This window comes from Martes martes (genome assembly GCF_963455335.1).
Source record: "Martes martes genome assembly, chromosome: 7".
Classification (NCBI taxonomy): Eukaryota; Metazoa; Chordata; class Mammalia; order Carnivora; family Mustelidae; genus Martes; species Martes martes.
The window spans coordinates 8422362-8448352 of NC_137894.1; the positions used below are offsets into that span (position 1 = coordinate 8422362).

The following is a 25991-nucleotide window of genomic DNA, read 5'->3' on the forward strand; positions in this document are numbered from 1 at the left end:
ATCAAGTCTCTTCCCTTTATCCTAACAGTAAGAAGTCCCTCCTTCTTTACCTCTCCTTATCTTCCCCATTGGTTCAGTGGGGGAATCCCTGAGCTCTAACCACAGGAACCCAGAAAAAGCAGAATTAGCTTCAGTGGATCACTGCTCTGCTTTACAGAGCATGCTCACACAGAGGGGTGCGGAGGGTCTGATTTTCTTTCAACCCTTCAGAGTTATTTAAGATCCTTTCATATACAGTATCATTTTGTTGCTCTCATAAACATGAAACAGAAGCAGTATTTGTACTCTCCTCATTTCACAGGGGACGAATGGTGGTTCAGAGAGGTGATGTTAGTAATGACTCCTAGGTGCACAGTTAATAATTGTAAAGCCAGGAATTAAACTGAGGCTTCCTGTCTCCAATTTTTATGCCCTTTGCACTACATCATATCATCTAGAAAACAAAACACAGCAACTAGGTAGGAAAGCTATTATTCATCAAAAATAGAGAGAGGCTGTACACGCCTCCAACCTGTTTGTATTATAATCCTATAGTCAAAATAATGAAAATGCTTATTTAGGGGGAAAAATGGTTGGGGCATGTGTCTCAAAGGGAAGAATATGGACATAAAGTGTCTTTTGTCATTGTCCCCAGGGACTTACCCTGTAGCCGATGTCTTCCAAGAGATTCGATGTGCCCACACTGGACTCTGCTTGCCACAAGGTCTCCTTGATGCTACAGCCATAAAGGAATACATTCTTCTTTTGAGAGTGGCCATGGAAATCACAGAAGACCTACAATGGCCAAACAAAGGAGAAAAAAAACAAAACCCAGGTCAGGTCTATTGGCGGCTGCTGCTGCTGCTTCTTCTTCTTCTTCTTCTTCTTCTTCTTCTTCTTCTTTTTAAGATTTTATTTATTTATTTGAGAGAGAAAGAGAAAGAAAGGAAGAGAGAAAGAACATAGGCAGGGAGGAGGAAAAGAGGGCAAGGGAGAAACAGGCTCCCCGCTGAGCAGGGAGCCGGATGCGGGATTCAGTCCCAGGACCCTCAGATCATGACCTGAGCCAAAGGCAGAAAGTTAACCAAGGAGCCACCCAGGCGCCCCAAGTCTATTGGTTTCTTAATAGTCTGAAGTGTCAACTTTCTCAGACAAATACTGCTTACTTAGCAGAACCGGTTGCATGAGGATCACTGGTGATCTTGGTAAGAGTCGTATTGGTAAAGCCAGCCGGTAGACCTGTGAATGAATCCATCTGGCTCAGACCCAAAGAACCACCCAGATTACCTGGATGATTCTAACATAGTCTCACTGGAAATAATGTGTATTTTCTGCTTAAGCCACTGAGTTTGGGGGTTGTTTGATATCCAGCAAAAACTAACTGCTACAATAAGCTGTGTTCTTTATCTAAATACATACTTCCCTTCCTTCCTCATGTAACATACACTCATCTCCTCCCCCAAGGAAGCCTCCCTGAACACCCATCCTGCCACAGTATCAGACCCTCAGTCCAAACTCCCATGATGGTTTCCGGACCCCATATGTGCCTCCTCCTGATCCATGAACTAAAAAGGCCAGCCACCTGCCTTCCGCCCACCTACACACAATGGTGGAATGAGGAAACATTATTCCCAATAAACACTCATGTTTCAAAGAGGAGGAGGAGGATGGACACAGCATCACTTGTCCATAACGATTCTGAAATAATAGTGGGCAGACACTGGGAGGTTCCTATATACAGAGTATAATTTAATTAAATATTATGTTTCCTCCCTGAAATCAGAAAAAGAGCTGGTGCTACCAATGGCATTTGGTGATACAATTGAGAAAAGAGAAAAAATAAAAGGCATAAGATTTGAAAGGCATAAATAGCAATGTCTTTATTTTCTTAAAGACTGTAAAACGTAGAATATCAAATTTCTGTATGTACATATGAAATCACAGGTTAGAATGTCAATATCTAAAAGTCAAGTCCACTTATATATCCTATCAATGTACAAATAAAAGCCTAAATTTAAAAATGGGATTTAAAATAGCTGGAAAGTGGGATGGCTGGGTGGCTCAGTCAGTTAAGCATCTGCCTTTGGCTCAGATCATGATCCTGGGGTCTTGGAATTAAGCCCCACGTCAGGCTCCCTGCCACATGGGGAGTCTCCCTCTGTCTGCCGCTCCCCCTGCGTGTGCACTCACTCTGTCTCTCTGACAAATAAGTAAAATCTTTTTAACAATAGCAGAAAGCATTAATCTCATAACTTTAAAGATGTGTAAGACACATTATTGAGAAAAATGAAAATTTGCAGTTCTTAGCAAATTTACCTACCTGGGTTCAATGCAATTTCGGTCAAAACCCACAGAGGGTGTTTTGTTGTTGTTTTTTTTACCTTCTGGAAACTTACAAGCTGATGTCAAACCAAACTGAAAATGCAAGGAACCAAGAAGACTGAGCCAGTCTTGACAAAGAATGAGAAAACTGGACAAATTATGTAGCGATATCAAAACTTGTTTTGAAGTTACAGTATTTCATACACAGTACTATTGATAAAACAATACATAAATCAATCAATGGAGGAAAACAGATATTCCAGAAAGGGACACTCATATACAGTCACTTGATTTATGACAAATTTGATACTCCTGATACATCGGGGAAAAGGTGGTCTTGGAAGACTTATGGTCCCATGTAAAAAAGGTAGAAAATAAAAATAAATGTGCATCCCTACTTCACAATATATTAAAAAAATAAATTACACACAGATGGTAAATCCTAATAGGAGAGATAAAGTAAAACAGCTACTTGGGGATAACAAAATAGGCTACTCTGTATGACCCTGGAGGTGGAATACAGTTTTTGGAGGAAACAAACAAGAAATACACATAAATGAAAAATACTTAAAAATTAGATATAGTCAGGGGTGCCAGGGTGGCTCCATTGGCTAAGCACCTGACTCTTGGTTTTGGCTCAGCCCATGATCTCAGGGTTGTGAGATCGAGTCCCATGTTGGTCTCCAAGTTCAGCATGGAGTCTACTTGAGAGTCTGTCTCTCCCTCTCCCCTCTGATACTCTCTCTCTCTCAAATAAATAAAGAAATCTTTTAAAAACATTAGATATAGTCCAAAGGCAGATGCTTTACTGACTGAGCTAACCAGGCATCCTGCTTTTCTACTATTTTAAATCCAATTTTTGAACTTAGATTTTCATTTGTACATTGATAGGGTATACAGGTGGACTTGACATTTAGATATTGACATTCTAACCTGTGATTTTGTATGTTACAAAGACATTACAAAGAATATAAAAAGGCAAACCAAAGAGTGAAAAGACCCATTTATAATATATATATCCCACAAATAAATATATATGTTTCTATACATCAATAAGGAAAAGAAAGAGAACCCATTTTTTTTTAAATGGGTAAAAATCTTCCACTGACATTTCACAGAAGAAAATGTCCAAAGGGCTATTAAGAATGTGAAAAGGCAAACCAAAGAGTGAAAAAGACCTATTTGTAATATATATATCTCACAAATAATATATATAAATATTTATTATAGATATAAATAAATATATATATATACACTATACATATATATATTTACATATCAACAAGGAAAAGAAAGACAAGAAAAGAAAGACAACCCATTTTTTTAAAATAGGAAATATCTTCCATTGACATTTCACAAAAGATAATGTCCAAAGGGCTATTAATCATCAATATCAAGAAACTCTAATTTGCATACCACAATGAGACCCCACTGTCTCTCAGGGGTTATGAGGACGTTAACATCATGAAGACAGACAACACCAAGTGGTGACCACAAGACAGAAGAAAACAAACCCTTGAATCCAATTTGTGGACAATAAATTGATGACACTCCTTTAGAAAATAATTAGGGACTGTCTTCTAAAGCTGAATATGCAGATATTCTAGAAACCTCCCAGTAGAAATGCATACACCGAGCACCAGAAGATATCAAGAATGTACACAGCAGCACTATTTTTATTAGCTTAAAACTGTAACCAGTATAATGGATTAATTAATCGTGGTAAAATCATTTGACAGAATATTGTTGAACCCAGAGAGAAAAAAAGTAAGCTAGACACAAAAGGGTACATCCAAGGATTTTTTTTTTTTTTAAGATTTTATTTATTTATTTGAGAAGGGGTGGAGAGGGAGCAGGAGCAGGGGGAGGGGCTGAGCAGGGAGCCTGATGCAAGGCTCAGTCCCAGGCCCCTGGGATCATGATCAAGGATTTCTTTTATATGACATTCGGAAACAGGCAAAACTAATATGGTGGTAGAAATTAGCATCGTGTTTATTTTGGGGAACAGGGTATTATTGTCTGATGTTGTCTGGATTGCTGGTCAAGTTCTTTCTCTTCATTTGGTGGTGGTTACATGGTGAGGACGTTTTGTGACAGTTTATCAAGCTGTGCAGGTGTGATCTGTGTTCTGAAAATTAACAGATGATCCCTATGCATTGTGTGTTCCAAAAGAGACAGAAATCCTAATATTTTAAAGAGGTAGTTCCTCAGGTTGGTTCTTTAGTCTCTAGAAATCCAGCCTTTGCATATTAAGTTAAGGACACAGAGTAGGTACCTGAAGGTGTTTGTCAAATTAAAAATGATGCAGAATTGAGGTTAAGTGATAGCAGAGTAAACAAGTAAGAGTGGAAATTGTTAAGTGGCAAAAAGAACAGGATTAGCAAAAATAGAAATACCTGAAGTGGAATAAATGTAACGTCCTACAATTAGATTCAAACAAGGGCCCAAGTGAAGGATTGACACGTTTAGCTAAGAAATAGATTTTGAATGAGAGATCCAGAGGTTTTTGATGGCAATTCGTTCAGAATAAATCAGAGGCCGCAGATGTCAAAAATTAATCTAATCACAAATTGCTTCTGGAGAAGTAAAGAGGCCATATATTAAGAGAACAATCAGTCCAATGTACCTCCTACTGGCCAATTTATGTCTAATAGAGTGTTTCTCATTCCTGAGTGTGGCATTTTAGAAAACGCCAGGACACCTCAAGAAGGAGGATCCAGAAAGTCAGGAGAAATGGGAATGTTTGTAAACAAAGGACAACTAAAGATATGGGAGATGTTTATTCCAGAAATAAAGAAGGCTCAAAGGGGTCTTGATAGGAGACCCACAGATTTCCAAATTCTCCCAGTGGAAACATGAGTAAATGTACTCATGTATCATTTCAGAAAGCAGGGGAAGGCAAAAGGAAGGACCATGTGCACCCAGATTCCAGCTCTATATTAAATTCAACAGTTGTTGAGTATCTATTGCTGGCAAGAAATAACTCTCCATGGTTATAGCTGTCTTGATATGCTGTGTCCCGCTTTTAAAAACTTCCGTTCTCTGGAAATGTTTCAGCAGAAGCCAGATGAATGGTTATCAGTGATGTTGTTGGTGGAGAAGTTAGACTGGATGAAGATTTCTTGGTGTGTGACAAAGCCCTGAAGTTCACTGCATGAACAGGAATTTGTCGACAGCAGGAAGGCAGCCCAGGATGCCCGGGGTGCATGAATGAAGCCATAAACGAACACACACGTCAAAGAACACTAAAGGGCCAAGTGAGTTAATGGTCTGCCCAGCCACGGCCGAAGAGGAAGACCAGTTCTCTGATGGCAGCTTAGAACTGAGAAGCCTCGTTGCTCTGTTGGTGGGCCACGGGAGTAGGGAAGCATCAGGGGTGTCAGGACTGATTTTCTGGAAACGAGTTTGTTGCAGGACAAGGGGGGCTGACTTGCTCGGGAGCCAGAAGGCGGGTTGTTGGACAGACCAAGTATGTATGAGATGAGGGTTTTAAGGACTAATGGATTCTAAATTGTTCTGTATGCTCACCTTCCTGTCCTTCTCTTTCTCCTAATTGTCAATAACAGACAGCTACTACTATATTAGGGGGGATCGTTAAATTACATTTTAAATTTCCTGTTAGCAGACAAGTATTTAAGTATTTTTTTCTCTCCAACAAAACAAGAAAGTAATTTTATCTTTTTTTAAGTGGGATCTTTTATTCTTGCTTCAGGTTGAAGTCTGATAAGAAAATAAATCCCAGCTTCTAGAGATCACTGAGCTCTGGGTGCCAGAGCCGAAATGATCAGCAGATTTGGGAGGAGGGAGTCAGTCCGATGACAAATCACACCCCACACAGGACACAAAACAAAAGCACAGAAACAGTGAATGAGCGGAGAAAGACGTTCCCTAAAGAGTGGGATAATCAAGCAAAGGCACAGAGAAAAGCAGAACACAGAAAATGTGGGGGTCGAAAGAGAAACATGAGCGATGGGAAGAACGATCCGGGCTCCTGGTGCTTTCCATCGCTCTAAGAACATAAGACTTCCTTCCTTAAAACTCTCTATCTTACTACTCGGGTTACTTTGAGCAAGACTCCGTTACTTCCAACAAATAGATCCCCTAGACCAGTGTTTCTCCATCCTGTCTCTGCACTAAAGTCTCCTGAGGAGATTTTAAAAATACCAATGCCTGGAGCCCACCTCCACAAAGTTTTAGTTAATTGGTCTGCAGTGACACCAGAACTGTGGGATTTTTTTTTTTTTTTTAAGTTTTCCAAGTGATTCTAATGCGCAGCTGGGGTTGAAAACCACTCTGGTCCCGTCAAGAGTTGAGAGCAGTGAATCTCACGTGTCATGAGTGTTAGAATCGCCTGGAAGAGTTTCCAAAGTACAGTCTGTAAACCACTCCCCAGCAATTCTGCGATTCAAGTAAATCTGGAGTGGGCCCCGGGAATTTGCATTTCTAGCAAGTCCTTGGTGATGCTGAGACCTCGGACCTAAGCCCATGTTTTGGAAGTCTTTAGCCTAAAGAACCAACAGAACTGTTGGAGCTTTAATCCTCTACCATCACAAATTTGCCACCAACCTTTGCACTTCAGTGTCTCTCTGTGAATTAAACACCCACCATTCTTATGAAAGTGTGCAAAAAAAAATAAAAAAAAAAAGTCGAAGCTGTGTTTTAGCAACAGATTTCTCAATAAAGCCAGAAACCTTGCCTTCATGGTGACAGGGCGCCCCTTATATGCTCAAGTCAACTGAAGAAAAGAGTTTTCTTTTTTTTTCTGATGCTTACAGACTCTGGAAGCAAGGTAAATGATGGAGTACAGACCTAGTCACCTGTGGGACTGGGCCCTGCTTAGCCCTGGGACTTCTAGAGGCCCCTGGAGACTCAAAATAGAGGAGACGCTGACATTGTCCTGCTTTTTGCTCAAATGACATCTCTAAAAATAAATGCTTGTTAATTATAAGAAACATGTATGCCTCTATACTATAGGAGGTAATTATAAGACAAATTATCAAGTTATTTCTGTTGAGGGAGCTTTTTCTTTCCAATGGAAGATAGAGTGCTTATTCTTCCTTTCAGTAAAATTCTGTGCCAGGTGGGTAGGAAGTGTGCCCAGTGGTGGCACTCGAACATTCACAGGCTAACCTATGGTCTTATCTTGCTTATTTATCAATTGATTCGGCACATATTTACTGGATGCCTGCTTTGTGGCAGGAGAAATTAAAATGTTAATATAATACAGTGCTATTCTCAATAAAACAATAGTTACTTTATTGAAGACTTATGATGCTTCAGATAATGAGCTAAAAACTTAATACACATTATCTTATGATGAAGCAGGTGCTACCATTATCCCCATTTTGCAGCCAAAAAAACTGAATTCAGATCAAATAAGTAACTTCTCTTTTCCAGGCACACCCAAGTCTGCACTGCTCCTAAGTATGTGAATAAATATTTGAACCCCACTATGTTTTAACCCAGAATCCATGCTTCAAAACACTTTTTATTTTTCTGTATTGCCTTTTCCAGGAACTGCTGTGTTCGGATGATCCCATGAGTAAAGAGGAAATCATATTGCCGTGAGAGGAGGATAGAAGTAGAGGTAGGAACAGGGTCTATGGGAACCCAGATAAGGGGGTATATGCACGAGTCCAGGGGCATCACTCACACTGTGCTCCATAATGATGTTACCCATGAGGGTGTGTGATATAGGGGTCCTAGAGTTCTGGAGGCAGAGGGGAGGGTGTTCCTAATTTGAGTGCCACTGAGTGAGAGCCATCCAAGCCAAGGGAATGAGGAAGAAGGCATCATGGATCTGAGGAGTTTCACCCATTGAGAATAAGACTGCAGAGTGAAAGGAAAGGAGAATGGACCTCAGGGCCTACAAGTGGGCAACGGGCAGATCAGTGATACCCCTGCACACCACTCTGGGATGTCTGGACATTTCTCCTGAAGGTGGTAAAGGAGCCATTAAAGTGTTTGCACAGGAGGAGCAGTATGGTCAGGTCACCAGGACAGGAGTTCGAAGAGTGGACTAGAGGGATGGACACCAGGCCCCAAGAGATGACAAAGGCCTAGCTAATGCAGCCGAAGTATGGTGCTTAAGGAAGCTTAAGCATGGAGAGAAAGGAAGTTGAGTGAGAGGGGAAGGAAGTAAAATCTATAGGAGGTGGTGACAAAATGGATCTAGGGGCCAAGTGAGGAAGAGGTTAAGGATATTCCCTAGATTTCTGGCTTAAGTGAACAGGCAACATGATTGTGCTTTTCCCCAAGGCAAAGAATATAGGCAAGGATGAAGATGTGGAGGTTTCATTTCATTAAGTTGTGTTTTGCTTGAGCTGGAGTGGTTAGTTTTGAACTTGCTTGCCCTGGGCTAAACTGATTCCCCTGTGTCTCGCTTTCTCCATCAGCAAACTATATGGTGTTGATTGGATTACGATTTTGAAATCAGGCTCTTCTGCATCTCCCCAGTACCTTTGCCAATGAATTCTTGTCTGAGCTAAATTGCAAGGTTAATTTAATTCATGCAAACGTGAGTTCCATCATTTCTTGCTCAACAAAGAGATCGTTCAGGGCCATATTACTATGCTCCTCACACGCCTTCCCCACCTTTTGCCTCCATTCCTTGGTCCCATTCCCGTTCCTCTGTAAGCTAATTGGGCCCCTTATGCAAGAGGTTAACCCCCATCTCAAATGCACCCCCCCACCCAGGCATTCTCCTGCTCCCCACAGCGTACCTATCCCTGATTGTGTTTACTGCTCTGCCAGCTTTAAGTTGCTGTGTTTTCCATTCCTGACATCTGGGTCTTATTCCCGCTTCCCAGCAGTGAGACCTCTGCATTATTTATGCCACTACCACAGGAAAATGAAGGTGAGGCTGAACTGTGGGAAGGCGCATTCCAGGGTATGTGATGGAAACCCAGAACAGCAATGCTTCCAATTAAGCCAAGCGAGGCTCACAAAAGCGCTGGAGACTCCAACGTATGCACTATACTTCGCGGGCGGCATTCAGCCCAAGCTCCTGAGTGGAACATCTCTATGAGGGAAATGATATTGGTGGCATAGCCAACTGTCTTCCAAGAGCCCCATCTGCAAGACCAAATTTTCCAGACCTTTTACGGACAGTCACGCTCTCTCCTTAGTGTTTCATCCGAGTGATAGCAACATCCAGTCATGGCTGAGGCAAACCACAGGGGGCCTGGGCAGAATTTATTCCTAAAACTACCTGAGAGGGGATTTTACGCTCCACTCCCTTTCCTAAAGGGAGAGACTTTTACTAAAATTGGGCCACTATGGGCTAAAGTTCCAACATGACCTTAGAAAAAGCAGCCTTTGCTTACAGATCACTTAGGCCCCGTCCAACGGTGAGCGTGGGGTGATTATTTCACATTAAACTCAGCAGAAGCTTCAATAACTAACCAGCAATGAGACTGCCCATAGTGGGACCCTTTATTACATGTTATAAAATGCTGGAGGACATTTTCTGACATCCCATTGCTATGTATTACAATGTTCTTCTTTCCAAGATAATTTAATTACACTGAACGTGCCCATGAAAATTAACATGAAACGTACAATCTAATACGTGGCTCTGTCTCAGACAGTCTTCTGGTAAGTAATGTTAAGTTTAATATCTGCTATTTACTAGACTGCCTGATAGGTATCAGTCACACTGCTAAGATTTTACACACATCTACACTCAGTATCGACATCCTGCAAGGATGGTATCATCCAAATTTTCAGATGAGGTTCCCACTTCTGCTAAAGTTAAAGGAGGTTAACCGCTTGCCCATGGCCACCCGTTACAAAGCGATGTTTCACCTCAGACTCTGATCAGTCTGGCTTTAAAGGTTTTCCACAATAAAATATTTTAAATCATTGGACGTGCCAGTGATGAAGAGAAGTATAACAAGATTGTCAATTAGCAATATTCAGATGGAACTACCGGGCTTACTCTGAGCTCCTACCCTGGCTAATTTCCACTCCCTGTCTCTGGCTGGCTGGACCTCTGTGAGCAGTGAGTTGGATTCCCTGAGAGGACATTCAGAAGGTTCCTCGGAAGTTAGAACTGTTCCTTTTCCCCAATTTTAGAGGTGGGAGGGAGAGAAGCACCAGCCCGGGTGTCACGTTTGGACACAGTCCCAGTGATCTGTCAGCCTGGGTGAGGCCACTGCCTTCTCTTTCACTCAGTTATAGGTACTGAGGCTCTCAAGGTGGAAGCATTAATCTACCCATTTTGTGCACCACTCCCAATCAGGGTAGATGGGTTACTGGGACCCCTGTCTTCCCCAAGATGTGGGGCCTAGACTAATCTTTTTGACCCATTGCGGATGTCCAGGTTGTCTGGATAAACCCAGAGGGTGGGATACAAATGCTGACCCACTACCACGCTTACCTCCTCCCTGTAAGAAGGCTTACCTCAGTTTCCTAATTTGCATTCCTATCTTCAAGGGCTGTCAGTAGTCTTGGCCCCCGAGGCTGGGCCGGGTTTTACGGTTGGCAACCCCCACTTTCTGGGACTAGAACTTTGAGGTCTATGTCCAGCGCCATTTGCCATGATCAGTGCTGCCTCGCTCCACTCCCCGACCGGTCCTCCTCAAACATGTGCACTGAACGGATGAAGCCCCAGTCCCGTTTCTTCATCTGATGTCAGTTTTTACCTGCGGCCCTCCCTCATAGACAGCAGTCTTATAGCAAAATTAGCCCATCTGGTCCCGTCTCCACACATTTCTTGCCTCCTCCCCATTCCATAAGCTCTAGGCAGAGGCACCATCACATTGATTTAGGCAAATACCCTCCTACTTTCCCCTCCACTCAACCTCCTAGCTTTGCTCCGCCTCACAAAAAAATGACAAAGAGGGAACCGGCTCAAAGTTCTTTGAAAAATCTGACTGACCCTCCCTGTGGCACGTAGAAAACCCCAGATTTCCACCCCTGTGATGCACACAAAAGATACATTAGAGATACCAGCAAGGGAGAAAGAAGAAAACCTCTCTGCTTGTCAACATAAATTTATTCAAGAAACTTCAGCAATTCACTTAAATGTGGAAGTACTGCTGTCTATAAAAATACCTACAGAACATGGTTTCTGGTATTTAGAGAAGCACTGTTTAATCTGTATTCTGATACAGTGGGAACAATTTTAAATAAAAGAATATGGAATCAAATTTAAATTTTTTTCACCCAGGACCTCCAAGAACATTCTGTCCCCACCCCCCCAACCATATCCTTACACATGAAAAGAGGGAATTCTAGATGTAGTACCTTAGCATGAATCAACGAAAATGAGCAAAAATAACACTTGTCCGTCTGCCACTTCTGAGGCATAAAGTGGAAATAAATAGTGTGCATAGTGTATCTTGAGGCCTTGGGGAACTCAGGTTTTAGGAAGAGACACGCCATCCCTTTCTGCAATCTCCTTTTGTGTCTCTTAGAAGAAGTTGATTAACAAAACATATGCTGGAGGGACAGAATAAGACCAGGAAAATCATTTAAGTAGCTAAAAATTCTGTTCCACTGGGCCCCAGAGAAAGATAAAACCAAAATATGCCCACCCTGTCCCTTGGCAGAAGGCGGCCTAGTTTGTATAAGTTGTAAATGGAAATCAATGAGCTCTTCAAAGAGCAGTGAAATCCCTTTACCAGCACGCAGTCCTATAGTGAGATCCAGGAGGAAAGAATCGATACTACTTCTAATTCCAAAGCCCAGATTCTTCATAGGGACACAGGGGCCAGGCCAGCTGCAACACAGAAGCCTAGAAGACGCTGTTGGCCTGCCTTCTTGGGAGCCTGAGGGAGACTCACAGCTTTCTTCCATTCCCCTTAGCCATGTCCACACCTCCTGGCCCTCGCGGGGACCTCCCCAAGGAGGAACAGATTCAGTGCCTCCTACTAGCCGATAGTGGTGGAGTCTGTTCTTTGGGCTTCTCTGCTGGCATGCCTTGTCTTTGGCTGGACCTTTCTGACTCATAAATAGATCTTTCTCCTACAGCCTTTCCACTCTGCTGTGTGCATGCCTGCACGTTGGTCTGTCTCATTTGGGGCAGGTCCCTATGTCTCCTAGTTGTGCTTCAAATCCCTGTGACTACGCTCTGTCTTTAATTTTCTGTATTTATGTAAATATGCACCTACAGTGACATGCACAGACCTCAAATGACTTTTCAGTCAATGAGTTTGGGTGTAAGTCATTCTTTAATTGAGATATAGAACATTTCTACTAACCTCAAAAGTCCCCCTGGCCTCCATTATTGGATCCCTTTCTAGAGGCAACCAACGTTCTGATTCGTTGATCTTGAACTTTACATAAGTAGAAACAGAGGAGTGTATACCCCCTAGTGTCTATCCTATGTCATTCAACATGCTTCCGAAGCCCGTCTGTTATTGCATGTACCAGGAGCTCATTACCTGCTGAGTTCTGTCTTGTTTATTTCTTACTGAATAGTATGCCAATGTATGAGCATACCATTATTCACTATGCTTCTGGGTTTTGGATCCAACACCTGAAACAGATTTTTTTACCCTCTCTCATAAATTAGAGACAGAAAATCAGGGCTCAATAAAATGGGAAAGAGACTATAATGTCAGTGTCCTATCAAATGAATCTACGCCAGCAGTTTATAAGAAGCTTTCCTTCCTTTGCCCCTTGCAATCACCCCAACTACGGAAAACTTGCCAGAACACCAGTTTCACAAGGAAGAACATCTAAGAGATCACAGGCAGTCCTGTAGACCCTCTGAGGAAAGACTATTATTTTTCTCTACTTTACTGTAATAAAAACAAACAAAAAAACCTCTTATTAATCCTTCAAGTGCAGTTTAAATGGCATCTCTCCTTTCTGGTTTTTCCATAACCTTGAGGAAAGATGACTCAACCCCTTATTTGTGCTCCTACAACAACTCACATGGACTTTTGTTGCAGTTTTTACCATTTTGTACTTTTTTTTTTAATGATTCCATTTATCTATTCGACAGAGAGAGAGATCACAAGTAGGCAGAGAGGCAGGCAGAGAGGTGGGGGGAAGCAGGCACCCCGCTGAGCAGAGAGCCCGATGCGGGGCTCGCTCCCAGGACCCTAAGACCATGACCTGAGCTGAAGAGAGAGGCTTAACCCACTGAGCCACCCAGGTGCCCCACCATTTTGTACTTCTTGTTTCTTTGCAGACCCGACTCCACTTTCTAACAAAGTAAACTATAGAAACCACCCCCCCATGTGTGCAAAAAAGGACCATCTTTTTCCTTTCTGGTGATTATACACACTTGCTGTAGAAGAATGGACACATGGAGGAGTGCCCAGATGGATGGGTGAATGGATGGGTGGATGGATGGGTGGATGGGTGGATGGGTGAATGGGTGTATGAATGGGTAGATGGATGAGTGGATGAATAAGTGGATGGGTGGATAGTTGGGTAGATGGGTGGATTGATGGATGGATAGATGACTGGATGAATGAGTGGATGGGTGGATGAGTAGATGCATGGATGGAAGAATGGATGGGTGGATGGACGGATGGATGAAATAATATGTAAATATTGCCATACTGTCTACAAACTCAATGATCTGTCTGGTCTTCAGCAACCCCTAGCAGTATCAGGATACTTCTTTCTCTCACTATCTCACTTTCTCATTGGTTCTGGGAGTTCAAATTATTCTACTTACCAACAGGCAACTGTCTGACTACCACTTACAGGTTATATCTCCTAGCCACCAGAAGTAGCTTCCTGATACTTCAGTTCCTATGAGCTAGAGGTTGGACAAAGTCAGTCAATCTATAACCATGTAGCCCAAGAGCCAATCTGGACACTATGGAAAGTTTCTGTGTCCAGGACAGGCCTGGCTATAGAAAGAGTGGCACTGCTTCTGCTGTCAGCAGGCGGCTGGTTAAATACAGCCTCACAGGGAACTAAAAGGTGATGTTGAGCCCATTAGAGAGTTTTGTAACACTGTGAATAGCATTTAGTACTCAGCTGTTTCTCACCCACCTCTCAGATGCTCCCAGCAGGAAACAAGTCTGTAGCTGTCATGTTTACAGTTAATTAATGTTTATTTATATTTTTTAAACAAGGCATTCACCTGTCGCGCTTTAAAATAAATGTTCTGCTCTTCAATTAGAGGTTGTCAGAGTAGAGAAGAATCCTGTTTGTTACGGGTTGAATGCGTGTATATTTAAATGTGTATCAGGCAAGGACCTCTTTCCCTATAATCTCTCTTCTCACAGAGGCTAAGTTTTCTTTTCTCAGAGAACAAATCCTTCCCAGGCTTTGATTATAAGATTGGTGTTCTGCTATACAGGCCATGACCTTGCTTCTAGAGAGTAGACAACATAGATTGTAGTGTCTCCTTAGATGGGGTGGCGAGGATTAGCATGAAAATACTGCACACTGCACAGTGTAGAACAAGGATTTTAAAGGAGAAAGGACATTGTTACGTTTGTTCTCTTTGTAGTCAAGTATTGCCTCAAACCTTGCACATTGCCAAGAAAGGTCTGGCTCCTGAGAGATCACTCGAATACTCTTAGAATAGTCTTCTAGACAAGCCTGTCTTTCTTTACCAGGACCTTGGGTCATGCCGATGGTTGATGCTGACATTATAATCTATGGTGAAGGTCTTGGGCCATAATGTGTCAGTTTGACCTCTAAAGGGGCTGGAGACTGAGTAACTAAGATCAGCCATGTGGGGTACTATTATTATAACTGAGCCCCAATAAAAACCCTGGACATCAGGGGCGCCTGGGTGGCTCAGTGGGTTAAAGCCTCTGCCTTCTGCTCAGGTCATGATTCCCAGGGTCCTGGGATCGAGCCCCGCATCCGGCTCTCTGCTCCGCAGGGAGCCTGCTTCCCCCTCTCTCTCTGCCTGCCTCTCTGCCTACTTGTGATCTCCGTCTGTCAAATAAATAAATAAAATCTTTAAAAAAAAAAAAAAAACCCTGGACATCAAAGCTCAGACGAACTTCCCTGGTTGGCAATACTCTTCATGTTACCACACGTCACTGCTGAATTAAGCTCTGTCCATACAGCTCCACGGGGAGCAGATGCCTAGAAACCTATACTTGTCCCTCCTGGATTCTGCCCTATGCACTCTTTAACTTTGCTGCTTTTAATCTGTATCCCTTCACCATAATAAACTATAATTATAACCACAGCAGCTATTCTGAGTTCTGTTTGTCCTAAGGAATCAGTGAACCAGAGGACAATCTTGGGGACCACAATACCCTCTCTCAGAGAGTACGTGATAAAGATAGACGGGGTTCCAGGGTGGAAAACGGGTCAGAACTGAATGCCAACTCTGCCATATACCTCCTGATGACCTCAGGAAAATCACTTGACCCCTTAGTCTTTTTGAGACTGTAGTAAGGTTCTACACTAGATATTCACCTAATATTTCAATAGATATTCACTGAATGTGCCACCATTTTAATCACATAATATATGTTCAAACAGTGGCTAATGGGAGAGGTGATTGTTTGGTCCATCTGTGGGCTTCCCCACACTATTTTACATTCCTTGGTTAGACAAGCACTCTAAGTCTGGACATATGCCTCCTCGATACTTTTGCAGAGAATACATTCACAGTTTGTAGCCAATAAATTATTGTTCTTAGACAGTTAACTTGGCTGCCATTGCTTCCTTCCTTATCCTAAGCTTAGGCCTCTGGTTCCAAATACAGACCTTCATCAATTGATGATGAAATTACAACCTGTTAAGGCCATCATAAATTGAAAATATCATACATTAAAAATGTATTTAATACACCTAACCTAACAAACACAGCTTAGCCTCCCCTACCCTCATGTGCTCAGGACACTTAACATTAGCGCGCAGTTGGGTGAAATCATCTAACACAAGACCTATTTTATAACAAAGTGCTGATTATCTCATGTAATTTATTGAACACTATACTGAAACTGAACAACAGAATGGCTGTATGGGTACCGAATTGTGGTACCGGTAGAGGTTGCTCATCCTCCTGATCGTGTGGCTGGCTGGGAGCTCTGGCTTGTTGCCGCTGCCCAGCAGCACAAGAGAGGATCGAACCACGTGTCTCTTGCCTGGGAAAAGACCAAAGGTCAAAATATGAAGTACGGTTCCTACTGAACTTGAATCAGCTTCACTCGATAGTAAAGTTAAAAAAAAAAAAAATCCTAAGTGGGAACCATCAGTAAGTCGGGGGGTGGACTATCCATCATCTGTTTTCCCTCAATTGTACAGTTGCTAACCCCTACACATAAAAGCACCTGGGACAGTGCCGGAATCACCTCTGGAACGGAGTAAGTACTACTTGAACATGAATATGAACATCGAGAGCATTTCTTCCAAACACTACTTACTAGATACATATTCTTTGTTGACCAATAACTTAAAAACCAGAAAAATAAAGACATAGAAAATGGGATAAAATGCAATTTTTGTACACCTCTTACCAATGAGTGTTGAACCTATGTTTTCCACTATTGTGGATTAAACTGTGCTCCCCCCCTCCAAAAAATAAAAAGCATGTTGAAGCTCTAATTCTCAGTTCCTGTGAATGGGACCTTATTTAGAGACAAGTCTTCGAAGAGGAAATCGAGTTCAGAAGAGGCCCTACTCATTGTGGTGGGCCCTAATGAAGTCGCTTGAATCCAGTGACTGCTGTCCTTACGAGAAGAGGGAAGTCTTTACACAGACATGCGCGTGCGCGCACACACACACACACACAGAGGATGGCAGAGGGTTGAGACTGGCTGCCACAAGCCAAGGGATACTCGGGACTCCCAGCGATCAGCTGAAGCCAGGAACAGGTGATGGAGGGTTTTTCCTAGAGCCTTTGGAAATATCATGGCTGGCTGATGTCCTGATCTTAGATGTCTAGCTTCCAGAAAAGTGAGAGAATGTGTTTCTGTTCTGCTTCAAGGTACTCAGTCTGTGGTGCTTTATTATGGCAGCCCTGGGAAAAGAACACATCCCCCATTAAAGCCTGTCACACACAGGCTTGTATCCGGGTTTCTTTCCTTGACAGAAAGTAAGCTGCCTCGCGAAAGATGGAAGGAACCAGCCAAGAGTGTGGAGGCAGAAGGAAGTGACTCACCCTGGGACTTCGGCCAACACTGCTCAGGTAGTACAGGAGCCCTTTGGCGTGGTAGACCGTAGGCTGGAGGTGAGCGCTGGGAGAGAGCCACTGTCTGTTCAAATCCTCTCCTTTCAGTGAGCATCTGTGGCTGCGGGAACAAACAAGGAGCAAATAAATACTCGTCGAGAAGAAAATAACTTGAGGAAATAGAGCTCAACAAGACAAACAAACTAATGAATCCCGTGTCTCTCTGACTTCTGCCCAGTTGGCATCCACTGCAGATGTCCAGAAAGCTGCGGATCTGTCATTCAAGCTCCCGAAGCATTGGGATTATTCCCAGGCCTCAAAAAGAAACGGGAGCCATATTTGACTTGCTATGGGGTTATCGTCGTTTCAGGACGAAGTTTGGGAAATGATAGTTCCCCATTATACGCATCTACACAGAATGAATTTGATAAATTTTTCTGGGCTCTGGGACCTTCAGTTCTACAAATAATTAAGTTGAGCTCAAACTGTCATGCCGGGTGTGTTACATACACTATTTCCAGCTGGCCCAATAACTCTGCCAGGTGGATAGTACTGCATCCCAGTGAAGAGATTGGAGCTTAAAAATGATTACATAAATGGCCCAAGATCACATAACTAAGAGCTAGGCTTCACATCCAGGGCTGTTTGCCTCTGAGAAAGCATACGGCTCCTTCTCCCATCCTATTCATACAGGTGACACAGAACACTTGACATTTACCCAGAGAGCCCGAGTATCTTTTGCGAAGACATCATCATGGAGTAGTGGCATGACCCATGAGCGGAGTCATCCATCCCCTCATTTGGGAAACAGAGATGTTCACACTGGAAAGCATCAAGTTACTTTACAAAGTTGACGCAGCTGTTTATGATAGCGCGGCCTGCGATTCAGGTCAGCTGAGCTGTCAGGTCAGGTCATCCAAAAAAAGAGATGTTCAGAGAGGACCAAGTGCAGCCAGCCCAACTCGGGGGAGGCCCCCAGCAGGCCTGCTATGATGCTATTTACTCAGGAGAGCTAACAGGAGAGAGGCCACGAATGGAGGGGAAGCAGCCCGGCATCCCCCTCCCCCTCCCCCCATGCCCAGGCCACATCTCCTGCAGCCCTAGTCCTTCTGCACATCAGGTCCCTCAAACAGGTCACAGATCCCTCAGAGCAACCCTGTCCACTGTCCCTTCACCAGGCCACTCCACTCTGCTCCTATTAGTTACAAGAGCTGCCAGATTTCCCCTTAATCAGAGTATTTCCTAAACCACTTTGGGCGGGGTTTTACTCTTATTTAGTTATTTTTACCTCCCTTTCCTTGGACTGTGAGCCTCCTGGGGGCTGGAACAGTGCTTTGTTACCATCAAAACCCTAATATAGTAACTGCCAAAATCAGTATTCGGTAAATAATTTGGAAGGAATAAATGCACTAGCATTTAAATATAGAACCAGATACGTTTTGTGTGTGTGTGTGTGTGTGTTTTTTTAATCACTATTTTCAATAAATCTTGGAGGTGGAAGGAAGAAGGTTCAGCCTCCTTCTTTCACCACTTTCTCATCTTCATGTTTCTGAAATTATCTTTAAATATTAGTTTCTTGGTGCTTGTCAGCCTCCTCTTACAGATCACTAGAAACTAAAAATCTTTAGATTAATCATTTATCCTGATCTCACCATTAAAATATTTTGACTTGAGAAATAGTAGGTTTTTTTCACCTTCTTTTGTGATTTTTTTGTCCTTTCCTTGCTATTTTTTTTTCTCCCTTCCTCTTTTTAATAGCAATGACATCTAGAAATAGGGTTTATCTGTTCTGCCTGGCGACCAGGGATGGAGGTAAAACATAAAGGAGATCTTGAACAGTGATAGCAGCAGAAAGAAGCAGGTGTCCCAGACTTGGTCCTGAGCGTATTTGCTGTGTTTAAATGAATTTCTTTTCTCAAATCAAGGTACTCGCAGGCACAACATCCCTGAGCCCCAGGACACGAACCGCTCTGTGATTCTCCTTGCCTTGACCTGGTTTCTCATCAACACTGGGGATTTGTTTTTTTTTCTTGGTAACACCAAAAGTGATAAAATCAGTAAGACCCTTTAAAAGCACTTCCATTTGTATAAATGAAAATGCAGGCAATGTATATATCCAGTAGCCATCAATTCCATGTCAACTCTCTTTCCATGTGCTCCTTGGAGAACAAGTGTGGGGACAATGTCTACATGAGAAAATGCTCATAGCAAAAGTAGAAAAAAGTAAAGCTTGTGTTGCAGTCAGAATAAGCCCTGAGTTGGGGTTAAGAGGACGACTCCCAACTCACAGTCCTGTCACTGGATATGGGATTTGGGATTCTCTTTGAGAGTCAATAGTCCCATAGGCAAAAAATATAGAAATATAGTCAACCCGCTTCCCTGAATTATGTTGAAGATCAAATGAAATGGTATCTCCATGAGGAAATATCTATAGAACTCTACCTCTGCCCGTGGCTCTCTCTAGGTCATGTCCATACCTATATTCATGTGCACATCCCCATCTCTATCTAAATTTACGTCTTCATCTCCATCTAGAAGGCTCAGGGATGCACGGCAACACGTGGACAATGTTCATTGGTTCCTCGCCTCATCCCAGTTTTTTTTTCATTATGAAGAATAACGAAGGAGCTCTATGCAGGTTGATTGGAAGGGATCCTCTTGGCTAGGAACCCCAAACTAGAGGCTGTGGTCCAACGACCAGTTCACTTGAGCAGACTTAGAGGCAGAAGCTATGAGACTAAAAAGAAAAGAGTTCATCTAAGAAAAAAAAAACTCTGAGGGAGAAACAATGTAAATTTTTCATTGGACTTCAGGCTGTTAAACCATGCCAAGGGGGCTGGTGGGTGGCATCTGAGATTATCTAATTATGTGGATGTGGAGAAATGACCCATGTAAGGCAGAGGAAAGTCATTAGTTTGGGGTAAATTTTGTTTTGCAGGTTTGGAGAGAGTGATGCATTCATTCCCTTTGTACCCGTAGGTTGTGTGGATTTGGAAGCCCGTATGTTTGTATTTGTACGCAGGGCTCCCTGCGTGGCTATGATTTGGAGAGTATCTCTGGGTCTGCCTATTGCTAAGCAGTCCCTGTATCTATGCAAGTGCAGATTATCACAATATGTACTACACGTAACTTGAGTGCTTTTCCTTTTAAAGCAAATCCATTTGCTTCCAATCTCCAAATCCATTTGGCATTTTGTGTTAATAATATCAGAGATTCATGCAGTCAGAGAAACTGCCGCTGTTCTTCCCAGAGATTTGTTTTAAGCATTTGAAGATGAAACGTACCCAATCTTATTATCTACTGTAGCATTTCTGAAATGACAGCTGCTCCCACTATGTGGAGAGAATTAGCAGATGGGCAGCTATGACTGGCTTGGCAATAAATTCAGTGCCTCTAATTTCTGAAAAGGGGTCATCCCTCAAATAGAGTTTAAAGTCCTGCTTTGCTTATAAGAATAAAAGAGTGAGCATTGCTACTTTTTTTCTCCATTGAAAACTGCAAACTCACAGAGGAAAAAGAAAAAGAAAAAAAAAAAAGAAGAAACACTTCTTTCTGCTTTTAATAGGTGAAGCTAATTGATCCAACAAGTCTTCCCTATTTTTAAAGCTTTAGTTTAACTACAGTCTAGTTTAAGACAATGCTCATATGCACTGAACATGCTAGAGCTCGGGTGAACAACCATCTGGTTTGTCCAGGAATGTTGCAGATTTAGCCCTGAAAATGCTACCTCCCAGGGAACCCCTCAGTTCCCGGTAAACTAGAGCAGTTGGTCCCCTCAAAGCCAGATCTCAAATTCTAAAAGGTGTTTCCAAGGTAGGATGTGGGCCAAAATTTGCCCTGTTTCACACTTACTTTGAATGTTTTAGGTAGGACGTGTACCTTCCCACCAGCCTGCCTGTTTCTACCACTGACTGCTTTTACATACATGTTCTGCACCTGCTCTTCTCAGGCATTAACATCCTGTGTCCAGGAAGTCTTTTTTTTTTTAAGATTTTATTTATTTATTTGACAGACAGAGATCACAAGTATGCAGAGAGGCAGGCAGAGACAGAGAGGAGGAAGCAGGCTCCCTGCTGAGCAGAGAGCCCGATGTGGGGCTCGATCCCAGGACCCTGAGATCATGACCCGAGCCGAAGGTAGAGGCTTAACCCACTGAGCCACTCAGGCGACCCCCCATGTCCAGGAAGTCTTAAACCTGTGGTGTTTGGAAGGCCATACTTCTTCCTATGGGGGAGAAAGATACAAGAAAGGCCTTCGATCTCCTGAAAATAACGGTCAAACACAAGCATCTCAGCTGAAGCTATTAAACAGGGAATCAGGGCGCCTGGGTGGCTCAGTGGGTTAAAGCCTCTGCCTTCATCTCAGGTCATGGTCTCAGGGTCCAGGGATCGAGCCCCGCATCTGGCTCTCTGTTCAGCGGGGAGAGTGTTTCCTTCTTTCTCTCTCTCTGCCTGCCTCTCTGCCTCCTTGTGATCTCTCTCTGTCAAATAAATAAATAAAAATCTTTTAAAAAATAAATAAAATAAATAAACAGGGAATCAGTGGCAGCAGTCCTAAGAGGTCACTGAACAGGAGCATGGTACCCCGGATAAAGAATGGTCTCAAAAGTCAAACAACCGAAAGGCAAATGATATCACTAGAATTCATTCTTTTAACATTAATTACATATTTTCCTATCTGCTAAGAATAGGGATCACCCTGGCCAGAGACGGGGAAACAAGTAATATAGCTAAGGGTCTTGACAAGCAGACCCTGAATGACCAGGACCCCTAATACAAAGAAAGGACCACAAGTCAGAGAAAGAAGTAGGAAAGCAATGCACTGCCTAAATGAGAATCTATCAAGCTCCGGTCGACATAAAATGATTCAAAAATCCCCCAACCATCCGTGACTGATAAGTGGAGAGACGGGGCCCATCAGACTGAATGAATGATGCCCGGCTTGATCATCTCCGCGGCCTCCAGCAGAGCCAGCTCTGAGGTCGGAAGAGAAGCCGTGTGTTTGAGACTTAGCAAACATCTTCACCATTCACTGCACATCCGAGTAACGGGAGGCAGCATGGGTGCAAGAGGAGAATATTTATAAAGGTAAAGAGACGCGTGGAAGCTTCAGGAATAAGGCAGAACAGCATGGGGCACTATCAGCCAGACACTGCACCCGGAGCTTTCTAAATAAACGCTGCTTGGCTAGAGAAAAAGGGAAAACCAACGGCAGCTTCATCTGAAGAACATGGTTGCTGTGAAGCTGTAGACGATCAGAGTTGCCAAGGGTATGTTAGTATAGGGTATTTTTTTTTTGTCATGCAAAATGCTCAGAATCAACAATCCGGAGAGCAGGGGAACAGAAGAGACTAAACCCAGGTGTGCCTCAACACCTCCGACACCCAGCAGTGCGTCCCTAAAGGTCTGACCATCCCAGAGCCGAGGCACAGGAAAACTTGAAAAGAAGTCTCTAAACGATGGGCCAGATGAACTGACCTGGGTTCAAATGACCTGGGTTCAACTTCTTCATGAAGCAAGTTACACACAGTCAACCCTTGAACCTACGTCAGTCTGAATCCAAACCAGTTGGGTTTTTTTTTTTTTTTTTTTAAAGATTTTATTTATTTATTTGACAGAGGGAGATCACAAGTAGGCAGGGAAGCAGGCAGAGGGAGAGAGGAGGAAGCAGGCTCCCCGCTGAGCAGAGAGCCCGATGCAGGGCTCGATCCCGGGACCCTGGGATCATGACCTGAGCCGAAGGCAGGGGCTTAACCCACTAAGCCACCCAGGCGCCCCACCAGTTGGGTCTTTATGTCCTTGTTTCTCCACCTATGGTCACCAACCTGGGAGCTTGTTAGAGATGCAGAAATTTGGGTCCCACCCCAGAATCTGCATTTTAACAAGACCCCCCCAGGGAATCTGTATGCATACTTAGTGTGAGAAGCAGTGTTTTCTACCATACCTTGAGGAAAGAAAGAAAATTAACACTTACAAGGAACTCAGGTACGTTACAAAGGACTACAATGCCCACAATTTCAGGAACCTGGAACACATGCTAGCATCTCACCAGGAGCAGCCCCAGCCCCAAAAGTCTGGATACACCTCCCCTGATCACTCCATTTTCCCTGGTGTTGTATTACTCTGCATGATTTTATTTGCAAACCAATACAGAATTAAAATGAAAATGTGTTTTCTCTAGCTTATTTTGACAAGTGTGGTTTCATAATACCCTTCAATACCCGATGGAACAATTTAAAAGATAACAAGGTAAGGACAAGTTCAGCTGAAATCAGACCAGGGTAGGGGCACCTGCGTGGCTCAGTTGGTTAAGCTTCCAACTCTTAATTTCAACTCAGGTCATAGTCTCCGCACAAAGCAGAGTCTGCTTGAGATTCTCTCTCCCTCTCTCCTTCTGCCCCTCCTCCCACTTACTGCACACGCAAGCATGCTCTCTAAATACATAAATAGATAGATAGATAAATAATCTTTTTTAAAAATTAAAAAAAAATGAAATCAGACCAAATTAAGGGGTGGGCCAGATTGGCAAACAGAGTGAGCCCCATAATATCACTTGTCTAAATCAAGAATAGGTAACCCGTTAGTTCACATATCTACACAGCATTTGATCCCATATACAAGTGACTCCATAAAAATAGGTATCACTCCCACTGAAACAGTTAGTACCAAGGTTGAGGTTTCTAAAGCTGTGTCTTGATACCAACAAGTATCTGGGAAGGATTTGCCAAACACATGCACGTCAACAGCAAACCTTAGCCTCTGCCAACAGGTCTGAGACAAGTGGACCAACAATCCCCGGAATTCACCTATTCCAACTGGCTGGCCTTTTGGACCACATCACATTACTTAAGAGATGTGAGTAAGAAGGATTTCTTTAATTTCTGAGATTTAAAATCCATTAATAATCTTTGCCAAAAGCTGTCAGAGTGGGAAATTATAAAAGAAAAAATTTTAAAAACCAAGAACTAATGATTATCTCCCTCATGTTAAAAAAGAAAAAAAAAATCCTTTTAAAAAAAAAAAATCTAACACTCGTTTCCTGACAAAGACAATCAAGAAAATAAGGATTGGGGTGCCTGGGTGGCTCAGTCATTAAGCCTCTGCCTTTGGCTCAGGTCATGATCCCGGGGTCCTGGGATCGATCTAGCGCCCCTCACCGGGCTCCCTGCTCAGCAGGAAGCCTGCTTCTCCCTCTCCCACTCCCTCTGCTTGTGTTTCCTCTCTCGCTGTGTTTCTCTGTCAAATAGATAAATAACATCTTTAAAAAAAAATAAATTAAAAAAAAAGAAAAGAGGGATTGATGGACACTGCCTACTTGACAAGTTAGGCTAAGGTATAAAGTTATATTCAAAAGAGAAAAGTATTGTATCAAAACATATTTATTAATTCATCAAATATTTATTATCACAACATCTTCTACATGTCAGATACTACTCTTCTCCTGAGGAATACGGCAGTGAACATGCCCTACTAAGAATGTAGTCTAGGGGTTATCATCGAGGGGCAGCACAAGGCAGACATCGGGTACATCTTGTTCTGTTAATGTCTTAGCCCCAACTCAGCATGCTGATCAGCAAGTGGTAGGGAGCTCGTCATCATCATTTAAGGAATAAATGAAACCCAACTCTCCATTTTACTCCTGTCAGAATCTTTCTTCTCTGGGCAGCCAATATCTAAATTAAAACTGTGACTTTTTTTTTTTCACTGTCAATTCAACAGATTTAATTATGGGATATTGATTTTTCCTATCATCTCTGTCTTGGCAGGGGCCTCTGTACTACTGCTGTCTGCTTTGGATTAAAAGTCACTGTACTTTCCTTGTTCGGGAGAAACCTTTGATGAAAAAATTCCATGTAAAGCTCAAAACCATTACCACTGAGAAAAATAATTTTTTTTTAAATAAAATGGCTGTGGGAGTTCTATTCTCTTTTCCTAAATGCAAGAGTTGATGAAGAAGTTTATAGCTGAGACCTCCCAAGGAAGCTCAGAAATTAGGGTTCTTTAGTGGGCTGGGAGATTAAATAACAACCCATGTTTCTCTTCCTGCATGGAAAGAATTCATAGCTCTTTACTTTTTCTCTTTTTCTATGCCTCAGAGACTTATTTCATTTTAAGGTCATTTTTCCTTATGGACCAGAAAGCAGACCATGCATTTACATCTCCCCGATGAGTTCATCAAGCCAAAAGTTATCTCCAGGGAATAACAACTCCTCCTTTCCCTGCTAGCTAGGAGAGGTAGCCAGAAAGGTGATTCTCTGTTTTCTCCAGAGGATGTCAATGTGTTTAACTCTGGTGTATAATAAACTCCAGATGAGTCTCTTGAGGCAAGGAAAACAGATGTAAAAAAATTATTTCTGCTGATTGGTCTTTATGGGTTCCTGGACCTAATTCTGACCTGGAGGGATGGGAGTGTTTCCTCCAGACAAAACACCAAGAAATTCTCAGAAGACCAGAAGGTATCTGAGAATTCACCTCAATTCTGACACTACCTAGAGATAGCATCAGATTCCACAGTCCTACAAGATGCCCCCCCCCCACCCGCATGCTCCCGGCTTCCCTGTACTTCCGACCTACCGGCTACAGACTGGAGGTTCTAATGACTTCCTCCTTAGGCTTGATTAATTTGCTACAGGGGCTCA

At 42.8% G+C, this 25991-nt stretch overlaps 1 protein-coding gene across 1 annotated transcript in view; it reads right to left on the minus strand.

The window, feature by feature from the left end:
- Positions 1-25991, minus strand: part of LOC308345333 (cytosolic carboxypeptidase 4-like) — a 246153-nt gene that overhangs the window by 10340 nt on the left and 209822 nt on the right. The window contains exons 9-10 of the mRNA XM_080807393.1: positions 17345-17474; positions 643-774 (exon numbers count right to left, since the gene is read on the minus strand). Of these exons, the coding sequence (XP_080663519.1) occupies positions 643-774; positions 17345-17474 (262 nt within the window). The remainder of the gene's footprint in view (positions 1-642; positions 775-17344; positions 17475-25991) is intronic.